General features: G+C 47.5%; 1 protein-coding gene across 1 annotated transcript in view; it reads left to right on the forward strand.

Annotated features, from left to right (window-relative positions):
• The window catches only part of Cog2 (component of oligomeric golgi complex 2), a 31,632-nt gene that overhangs the window by 13,601 nt on the left and 7,131 nt on the right, over window positions 1-10,900 (forward strand). Inside the window, exons 8-12 of the mRNA XM_005345872.2 lie at window positions 1,254-1,378; window positions 3,201-3,327; window positions 6,556-6,695; window positions 9,442-9,503; window positions 10,602-10,753. Of these exons, the coding sequence (XP_005345929.1) occupies window positions 1,254-1,378; window positions 3,201-3,327; window positions 6,556-6,695; window positions 9,442-9,503; window positions 10,602-10,753 (606 nt within the window). The remainder of the gene's footprint in view (window positions 1-1,253; window positions 1,379-3,200; window positions 3,328-6,555; window positions 6,696-9,441; window positions 9,504-10,601; window positions 10,754-10,900) is intronic.

Consider the following 10,900-nt stretch of genomic DNA (forward strand, 5'->3'; position numbering starts at 1 on the left):
TAGCTCTTGTAGACCAGGCTGGTCTCGAACTCACAGAGATCCACCTGCCTCTGCCTCCCGAGTGCTGGGATTAAAGGCGTGCACCATCACCGCCCTGCTTACTGTACATCTTTGACATTAACTATAGAGATTAATTTTAATCCTGGGCAAGCTTAGATTTGTTAAAGCAAGTTTTCAGTTTCCCATGTTTTTATCTTGTTACACTCTGTGACTGTCTGTGAAGGAAGAACAAACTGTCCTGGCATTTACTAGTAAATGGATAATTCAGTTACAGATCCCAGCCTGTGCCTTTCACTGAGCTAAGTCTGTAGTGCTGAGGTAAAGAAGCATTTGAAATTTGTAGGCACATCGAGTATATTAGTTTGCTTTCTATTGCTGTGGTAAAACACCGCGATCAAAATTAACTTGGGAAGAATGGGTCTATTTTAGCTTGCAGTTCTAGAGGGATAAAGCTTAGAATGGCAGAGAGGACCTAGCATGTTGGCAAAAGCAGAAAGCTGGGCGGTCACATTTTTATCCACATACAGGAAGCAGCAAGCAGGAACAGGAAGTATGGTAAGCCCATCCATAGTGAAGTACTTCCTCACAAGGCTCTACCTCTGGGAACCAAGTATTCAACCATGAGTCTAAAGACATTTCTCATTTAAAGATAGCATTAAGTGAATTATGACCCCCTGACCTTTAAAACTTATAGTGTCTGTTATATTTTGAATTTCAACCTTACAATCAAAAATATTAAAATTGAATAAATTTTCATTTGTCTGCCTATACCTACGCTAACTAAGCCTACTAGTGATAGAAGAGTGCAGGGTCGGGCTGTGAGGGAACTGCAGTGGACCCCTTGCTCTAATCTAGACCTGTTCTGGAGGAAGCAGGTTCTTCAGTCTCTGCCACCTAGCCTCCTTCCTGCCCACATCAAGTCAGGGCTTTGTAGCTGAACATAGCAACTGATTCTGAATGGGACCAGTTTGGCTTTACTATTTAGAAAAAATACAGCTAACCTGAGCGTGTTGAGAACGCCTTTAATCCCAGCACTGTGGAGGTAGAGGCAGGCAAATCTCTGTGAGTTTGAGGCCAGCTGATTTCTTGGTAAGTTCAAGTCAAGCTGTACAGTAAGACTATCTCAAAAAAAAAAACAAAAACAAAAACCAGCTGAGCAGAAGAGTGGCCCAAATTTAACCCTCCCACTTTTGTAGTATCTAGTTCATGGTCTTCTTTTAAATGACATTCTAAAACAGTTTCCATTATTGTAGGTGATTGTTGAACAGTTTGTTAAGTCTCATCCCCATGGCCTTCAGCTCATGTATAACAAGCTCCTGGAATTCGTTCCCCACCACTGCCGCCTTCTCCGGGAGGTCACAGGAGGAGCTGTGTCGAGGTGAGTTCAAGGGTTCAGCCCGAGCTGCTCCCCAGGGCTGGCTTAGTGAGCAGGTCCACTGTGAGCCTGGTGTGCTACTGCTCCTCCTGCTGCTGGACGACAGCCTGGATGTGCGGTACAGTGAAGCCAGCTCTCAGGCTGCTTCTCTGCTGGAGCCCTCCATTTCCTTTCTGAGCCCCTCCCCAACTCCAGTTTAAACTGAAAGCGGCCATGGTCCAACTCTCATTCCATGTACAAAACAAGCCATTTCTGGTTTTCTGATGCTGGTCTTTTTTTTAAAAAAAATATTTATTTATTTATTTAGTATACAATATTCTGTCTGTGTGCATGTCTGCAGGCCAGAAGAGGGTACCAGACCTCTTTACAGATGGTTGTGAGCCACCATGTGGTTGCCGGGAATTGAACTCAGGACCTTTGGAAGAGCAGGCAATGCTCTTAACCTCTGAGCCATCTCTCCAGCCCCTCTGATGCTGGTCTTAAACACTGGGATAGATATTGGAGTCCACCCTGAAGATTAGAAAAGCAAAGCAGCCAGCCACTGGCTCTTACCTCTTCCTCAGACCAGAAGGGAGATCCTGCCTCCAGGAATCCTCAGAATGAGATTGAGCTACGAGCTGTCTCCTCCTGTCTTGTATTCCTCTCTAGGGCTGGGATTAAAGGTGTGCACCACCACCGCCTGGCCTCTCTAGCTAACTAGTGTTGGCTACTGGTATTAAAGGTGTGTGCCACCACTGCCTGCTCTGTATGACTGACCAGTGTGGCTGTTTTACTCTTTGATCTTCAGGCAAGCCTTATTCATTAAAATATAAATGAAACACCAATATACCCTATACAAGCAAAATGTACATTCTTCCATTCAGCTACTCCCCAGTGTCCAGCGTTCAAGTTGGCAAGTTTTATACTGATCCTAAGACCGTCCTTAGTTCTCCTCCTTTTGGTCGGTTTTCGTTCTTCAGTAAATATCCATTTGCTCTCACCATTGCCGCCTGACCATTCTTCTGTTGTCTAACTCAGCAGGACCTGAGCAGGTTTCCAGATCTCAGATCTGCATGCTGAACCTTCTCCCCCGTTCCTCGGGACTTCTCAGTGCTTGTAGGGAGGGTGCAGCCTCCTGGCACAATGGAGACCCCTAACTGTCTGGTTCTGCACTGGTAGCTGACCTCTTTCATACAGAAACCTCACTGTAAGCTTAAGTGTGTGGTCTTCTCTCAGTGCTAAATTTGCAGAGTAGAAATCTAGTACCTAGTTCAGGCAACACATAATAAATCACACACATTAACTAAGCATCCTCTTATCTCAAGACCTGTGACCACAATTTTGCATGAAATGTCATAGAATTTTAGAACTGAATACATTCTTAAGAGTGTGGAAGCAAAGTGCTTTAGGAACAGATAGGATAGTAAACCTGCATGCCCACAATAAGTGTCTTTCCTGTGATATGAAACTGCTGGTTTTGAGACCATGTCTTTTTATGTGGCCTGGAATTTGTAATTCTTCTGTCTCAACCTCATGAGTGCTGAAAAGGCAGACCGGTGCCACTATGCCTGCCTTTAGGCTGCTTTTTCCCAAATGGCCTGTGAGTGGGAGAGTTGTACCGACTTTATGCAGTGGCTTTGCCTCCTCCCTGACAGGATCATGGAGGAGGTGGCGGGAGTGAAGGTCAATGTAACACTGAGACCCAGAAGTGATATTGAGATAATCTAGACACGAAGTATAATCTTTACAACAATTAAAATAAGATTTAGGCTGAGGGCCTTTATTTAAACACAGTGCAATAGGTAGAGGGTAGGGTAAGCTGACTGATCTTGGCTCTTACCCACAGTGAGAAAGGCACCATCGTTCCTGGCTATGATTTCTTGGTGAACTCTGTGTGGCCAGAAATAGTTCGAGGACTAGAGGAAAAGCTCCCCTCACTCTTCAATCCAGGGAATCCTGACGCCTTTCATGAGGTAATGCCTTGTCATCTTGGTTCTTAAAACATGTTCTCTGGCCTAGGGAAAGTCACATCGTCATTGTCATAGTCAATGAAAAACCTGGGATAGCTGAGCAAGTTGTTGAGCTCAAACTGCTTCTTTCAAGTGTGGATATGATTGATACTTGGAGGAATAAGAATGCTCTCATTTCATTTTAAGATTTTATTTCTATTTGTGTGTGTGCAGAGGGGATGTGTATGTGCATTTGAGTGCAGAATCCAGAAGAAGGCATCAGGTGGCCTGGAGTTGGAGTTAGAGGTGATTGTAAGCCTCATGATGTAGCACTAGGAATCAACAGTACACATTTGACTGGAGGGGTAGCTCAATGGTTCAGAGCACTGGCTGCTCTTCCAGAGGGTGTTGATTAGGTTCCCAGCACCCACACAGTGACTTACAACTCCAGTTCCAGAACCCAAAGCCTCTTCTGACCTCCCTAGGCACCAAGTATGCAAGTGACACAGACAAACACTCAGGCAAATCATCCATACCCGATTTTAAAAAGAGAGAGAGAGAGAAAAGGAAGAAAAGAAAAAAAAAACCAGTATGCTCATTTAAGTGCTGAGCTGTCTGTCCAGAGCACACTCTCCTCTTAGATTGTGCTCATAATTCAGCCCAGAGGATACATACAACAATTTCAACGTTCCTTTAAAAAACCCCAAGACCCTCATAAAGCCAGTATCAACGCAGTTGCTTTCCATGAAAAGTCAAGTGTGAGCTAGATAAGAGCTCTTGGTGCGGGAAATCATGGGGACCTGGGTTCTGACTCCCAGCACTTCCCACATGTGTGCCACACACATGTCCATTTCTGGTATGTAATGTTGAGGAAAAGTAGCAACCTTGAAGATGGCAGGAGGCACTCCTGGCGGGGCCCACTGTTGTCTTTGATGGCACTGAACATGAAGGTGACCATCCTGCCCCGGCTCCTGCTTCGGGAGCTTGCTTTGGTGCTCTGTCCATAATAACATTACTTAGTTATGTGGCTTTCAGGGTGTGGTGGCCTTACTTTGTTCTACTCTGCCCTAGTTTACTTCCTGTCTTCTTCTTCCCCGTCCCCTTTTCCCCCACTTTCCTGCCCTTTTGTAATTTAGGCTTTGGAGGATTTTCTCCTTTGGGCTGTTTTTCCTTCCACTCTTTTTATTGTTTCTGTGCTGTTGAAGTCACAAGAAGCATGTGTGTTCTCCCCTCTTCACTTAAGAGAATTATAGGTGAATTCATGTTCTGTGGCCTCTTCCCCAGTTGGACATGCTGCTCCCTGGCTCTTCCAGTTTCCTAGGTTTAAAATTGGGCATTTCCTGGTGTTCATGGTCATCATTCCATGAACGACTCCGGGTGTATCCTCTCCTCCGTCAACTGTTGCTTACTGAAGATGGTAGCATGTTTGTTCTTCTTTCTGTATCTCGTCCCTTGGAAGGCTTTATAGTAAGCCTCATTGATTGCACACTTTTTGTTTTTACAGTAAGCTCTCAGTTTACATTTGTCTGTAGATGATGACCTGGCTCTTCTTTGGGGAAAGTAGTTTGCTAGAGATGGAGCTCTTTGGCCTAGTAACAGTCAGGTTACCTGTCTTCTCCGGTTGCTGTTAGGGTCTGACTCTGGTGCCTTGTGAACATCTTAGGGTCCTGGACTTCGTTGTTTCCTGCACTGAGGACAAGCATTTCCATTCACTCTGCAGTGTAATATGTGCCGTCTCTTGAGCTGTCATCTTTCCTTCCTCAGGGTCTCTGTCCTCCCCGGACCCTTTGCTTTTGCTCTGGGCCTTTCTTCTTGGGACAGAACTTTTCTTCGGTTCTGTGAGAACTGCCTGAGTGTCCTGTGCTCAGTGTTAATCACCATCGTCGTCATTTCTGGTCCTGCCTTCTTTTCCTGACCTCCTGTTTAATCCGTTAGTACTCTCAGCTGTCCAGAGGCTTCAGTTCAGACGAGTCTGGAGCTTCCTGTGCCAGAGAAGCCTACTGTGCTGTTGTCCTGCTGTTGTCCTGCTCTTGGGGTGTTGGGTGATGTGGTGACTTGTGTTTTCATCAGGCTGTAACCAGGTTTTATGATTTTAAAAACTATTGCGTGTTTTAGATTGGATACCATACATGGGGTGAAAGAGCCATATGGACTCTCTAGCTTATTGGGAGGCTTTCTATTTTGCTGTGTTCTTTCGAGACTCATATGGACTGTAGGTGACTTGGCAGAGGTTTAAGGCTTAGAAGGGAGCCTTTCTGAGAGAACCTGAACTCCAGAATTCTAGACCAGGACCGAGCAGGCCCTCAGGCCCAGTATTGGTGGCTGCAGTTTCTGTGGGTCTCTTCTTTCAAGAAATGCCTCCAGCTTGTGCCTGTGCCACACTTCTTCTCAGCGGGTGGGCCTTTGTACCCTTTCAGTCTGCCCTGTTTTCAGAGACGGGGCAATCCCCTTTGTCTTTCCTTCTTACACCTACACTACCACAGAGGGTAAGAGTTGCCCCAAACTAGTGAAAGAAATGTAAGACCTGTGGCTTTGACTACAGTGAGATCCTTATCTGCATGAACTTTTAAGTTTAGGGATTTGGTGATAGGGTATTGAGCTATTTCTAACTGAGAAAGAGCTAAAAGTCCAGTAAGATTTGCAGGGAGCCTGGGGCTTAGGGGAAGGAGACCCCACATAAGGCAAGTGTGTCTTTCTGTGTTCCTAGCTGTGTCTGTAGGAGGAGGAATGGTTGTCATGATTCCCTCGTTAGACAGTTGTGAGGTTAAGTCATTGCTGATGGCCCACGTCATTCAGTGTTGTCTGTCAGCCCTCTGTCACCGCGCATCCACGGACTGATACCATGTCTCATCTGATGGGGGCGCTTCCTCTTTTCCTTTTAAATGACTTCAGCTTGTGGAGTGAGGAGAGCTGCTGATGAATTATGCTGCTTAGTCTCCTGTCTGTGATCCCATGCGGAGGTCAGGGCTGTCCTGGAACCGGAGTGCGTCATTTAAAAAGCCCTCGGCTTGTAGTGTGACACCTGGGCTTCATGCGGGCTTTTCCCTACGAGTCCTGGGGACTGTCACAGAGCCATGCTGGGCATGGCTGAACTCTCATGGGGTGGGAAGTTAGGAGGCAAGCTGCCTAAGGTCAGTAGCGCTAGCCTGATTCGTGTTGAGCTTTACTGTCTTGCTTGTGGTTGTAAGCATATGCTGCTGACTCTGTCTAGTGTGCTGACAGAGAAAATCCCACCATTTCTTCTTGTTCTAGAAATACACTGTGAGCATGGATTTTGTACAGAGGTTTGAACGGCAGTGTGGATCCCAGGCCAGTGTGAAGCGACTCCGAGCACACCCTGCCTATCACAGCTTCAGCAATAAGTGGAACCTACCTGTTTATTTTCAGCTAAGGTCAGTCACTCACCACATCCTGCCCTTGTAAATAGTCTTTTTTTTTTTTTCATGTTTGAGGCATAGTCTTGCTAGGGGGCTTGGGCTGGCCTTAAATCATGATCCTCTAGCCTCAGCCTCCCAATTCCTGGGGTTATAGGTGCCTACCACACTCAGCTGACTAGCATTTGCTAGTTAACTAACATTTTAAAATTATTATTAAGGCTTTTAAATGTTTTGGGAGGGGATGGTACTCCAGTCAGTGGTTTTCTAAGGTGGGAGAATCAAAGTGAAGGTGTCCATATGTCATTGATGCTCAACTACCAAGAAAGCGTGTGTTTCTGGTAGTAGGAGAGAAACTGGACTTGGAGGAAGCTGGACTCCAGGCCTGGCTTCGTTGCCACAGTCGCTCTGGTTTTGTGATGAAGAGCGCTGAAGGTGCTGGACGACGGTCACTGTCCTTTCCAGTCACCATCTGCCCCAGTCCTGGGCCTGTGCTTGGCTCAGTGTCTGAAGAGCAGGTGGTTATTTTCTCTCCTCTCTGACCTTCGTGACCTTTGTTCCCTGACCTGGAAGACAGTGAGACTTTCCTTCCAGATCTCATGATCTGTCTTCTGTATCAACAAGCAAGTCTGTAGAATGCTGAGAAATTCAGACAAGTCCTCAGCAGCTTGTTGCCCCAAGAAGCAAACAGAAGGGCTGCCATTTCTGCATCTCCTGAGGCAGGTGGGGCAGGTCCTGCCCAGACTAGCATTGTTGGAGCTTGTGAGTGGAGTGTTGAGTGAAGCGCATAGGCTTGCTTGTTCGGGTGGCCAGGTGCTTCCCAGACTGTGCTGTCGCTCTGAAGAGAATTGCTGACTGGAAACAAGAAGCGGCTCCCTAATTGTGAGAGCCGCCCACCTGGTTAATTGTTGAACAGCAAATTACAATGCCCTGAGCCAGGTGTTCCTTGTCACCCCGGCCCTGAGCTTGCTCTTCATTTCCCAGTCTCTTCCTCAGAAAGAAATGCAGGGTTGCTAAAGTGAGACGCGGGGTCTGCGCTGATGCAGTTGTTCCGTGAGCTTCAGTAGAGCAGGTACAGCACCCGTGACCCAGACAGCTCAGATGGATAGAGGAGTGCTGGAACATGCTCCCAGAACATTCTTGTGAGTGTATGATTTGTAGTTCCTTCTATGACGTGGAATCATGATATAAAGGCTTAGGTATCTTCGCCCTGTCTCCCTATTCCCTGTTCTCAGAGCTGCATGTCCGCGGGTTTTCTATGTCTCATGCTGTGATCCTTTGAGCAGAGAGAAGGCATCACCCTCCACTGCAGGCTGCCCCAGGTGTCATGTTATAAGGATGCTCTTACTTCCTGTAGATCATGATGCTCGGGGAGGAGTGGAGGTGGAGTCTCCCCCAAACCCAAATGTTAGAGTCTAGACGTCTTTCCTCTCCTACTGAGATCCCTTGGGCAGTGACACTCGAGTGCATCTAAAGGCCGCACGTGGCTGCTCAGGGTTCACCATGGACCATGGCAGTCAGCAGCTTTGCAAGGCACTGGCCTCCCTCAGGCAGTTATGCCTGCTGTCTTGGGCCTTTCTTTCTGAGCTGTGTTTCTTGGCTGACCAGCAGATGTACCGCTGCCCTGTGGAGTGCTCGCTGTCAGAGAGCACTTTCCATCGTTCCTGTGAATTGTCATAAGTGTTCACATAACTTGGGGCACCGTACCTTTACCCAGGTTGTTAAACAGCCTGTTTTCCTGTCTAATATCATGCTGTGTTTGGTGCTGTCTTGTACCCCAGCCATGCACATCCTTACCTTGGCCTCTTAGTTAGATTTAGCTTTCCATGTGGACAGCGGAACCAGGCCCTAGGCCTCTACACTGGGCTCCTTTCCTGTGTTTTATGTAGATTTTGAAAGATGCTGTGGGGCTGTGGCAGAGTTCTAGGCCTGGTGTCTACTGCTGCCACCGCAGCCCTTTCTCTAGGCCTTGCCTTGGGGGCCGCTTCTCCACTTGTCTCTCTGCTCTGTGACTTTTCTCTGCGTTGCCAAGGCCGGCCTGTTGTAGGCTCCTGCACAGCTCGTTTCCATGGAGTGACTCTAAAAGTGTCACTTGGATGAGCTCGTCTTGAGCATAAGTCAGAGTTCCCTGTCAGTAGGGAGTTAGCAAGGACACGAATGTGCAGAGGCTGCAGCGTTGGGAAACCGTGTCCATGGAAGCAGGCAGTTGTCAAAGCCGTAGGACAGCTTCATTCCGCAGTCAGGAAAACGCCGTCTCCATCAGTGAAATCCAAAACTGATGGGTGTTTGGACGCTGGATACTGGCTGTCATCAGGATGTAGGGAGCAGCGGGAAGGCCACCAGAGGCAGAAGGGCATGTTCAGTGAGCCCAGTGTTGACTAGGACCTTGGGTTCATCCCTTAAGTGATGAACACGGGTGCAAAGCCAGCTTTCCTGTGTCTTACTTTGGGACGTTTCTTCACAGTGGTGTTGCTGATAGAGGGGTTTAGAAATAGCACTATGTGGCCTTGAAGTGTTACTACAAAGTGGAACTTAAGGGATCCTCTTAATAAGACTTGGATGATGTGTATTTGAGACTAGCTGCATATAGCAGAGAACCTACAGAATAGTGGCTTGGTCGAGGAGTTTGTTTCTTACACAGTAAAAAGAAAAAAGGTGTCTTGGACAGCCTTGAGAATATCGGGTGTCAGTGGGCAAGAAAGGAGGCTAGGTAAGGGAAGCATTTGCAGAACCGACAACACTGATCCGTGTCCTTCTTTCCCAGGTTTAGAGAAGTGGCAGGATCCTTAGAAGCATCTTTCACAGATGGGCTGGAAGACGCCCCAGGTAACCTTAGAATGGAAACAACAGGTGTCCCTAAAGGGGTTAGCTGAGCTCACCAGCCAGCTCAACCCTGGTCCTGGGAGTGCTCCTGCCTTTTCTTGCCATACAGTGAGTTGTGCTGTAAGGACACTGGCTTAACATCTTTATTATTATTATTATTAAACAAAATAAGACTTTTTTTTCTATGCTGTTGAACTCACGGTCCCATAGCATGCTGGGCAAGGACTCTGCTCACAGGCTGAATTCTCAGAAACTTCTTTCTTTGTGCAACAGAAAGAGCCTTTTGGTTCATTGAATTTCTTGCTTTAGAGATATGATGTAAAGGGATGCTTTACAAAGTTCCAAATTGACCTTTTCTAACCTGAATGTGGCATGTCTGGGCTGTACCCCTGTGTGAGATCACTGTCCACAACAGACTCTGTGACTAGCACCCTTGAGGTTGGACACATCCAGTGATGCTGTGGGATGCTGTGGATTCAGTCAGCTGTCTGTAGACTTTGGTCCCAGCCCAGCCATGTGAAGGCTGCACGTGGGTTGCATGCTCCTGTCCCTTCCTGAGAAGGACTCGGTTGGAGCACAACCTAGGCCTCCTGGGATTATGGGCAGATGGCAGACTCATGACACCCCATTCTTGATAGCCATTGAGATACATAGTATTTCTGTGTCATACAGGGTCCTGGTTCTGCTGCTGAAGTGCCTGCTCCAACAGCCAGGTCTATCCTGAAACCTCATGTTGGGTTGTGGAGTTGTTTCTGTTCATCTCTGGAGAAATAGTTAGTCAGAAGGAATTGACCTTCTCTGTGAGGATAGTAGCCATGTTGAGGTAGGGGAAGACAGGATAAAAACTGAAATTTAAGCCTTGCAAGCTGCCACATATCATTGTGTGTGTGCTGCTGTGGTATAAAGTACCCACTAAAAGGTAGTTCGGTGCAGTGTTTGATGCTGACTGACTCCATGCCTGGGAAACAGTGTCAGGTGCGTTACCAAAGACACGTGATCTCGTGCTGTGGCCACAGCACGGCCTGTGCTTTACTTTGAGTTGTATGCTGATGGCAGCTCTGACCTAATAATGATCTACCCTGGGACGTGGTTTTTCTTCAGATGGAAGTCCGTATTGCCTGTTGGCTTCTCACAGAACCTGGAGCAGCCTGGAGAAATGCTGGTCGGATGAGATGTTCCTGCCTTTGTTAGCGCACCGTCTGTGGAGGCTCACCCTGCAGATTCTGGCCCGGTTCTCTGTGTTCGTCAGTGAGGTTAGCAACATGCAGCCCCTCTGCAGTCAGCACTGCTGGAGCTTAGAGTGGAGTGTGCCTAACACCCATCCGTGGGACATTCAAGGTGTCCCGTGCGCCTAACACCCATCCGTGGGACATTCAAGGTGTCCTGTGTGCCTAACACCC

The sequence above is a fragment of the Microtus ochrogaster genome, chromosome 4 (assembly GCF_000317375.1).
Source record: "Microtus ochrogaster isolate Prairie Vole_2 chromosome 4, MicOch1.0, whole genome shotgun sequence".
Taxonomy (NCBI): domain Eukaryota; kingdom Metazoa; phylum Chordata; class Mammalia; order Rodentia; family Cricetidae; genus Microtus; species Microtus ochrogaster.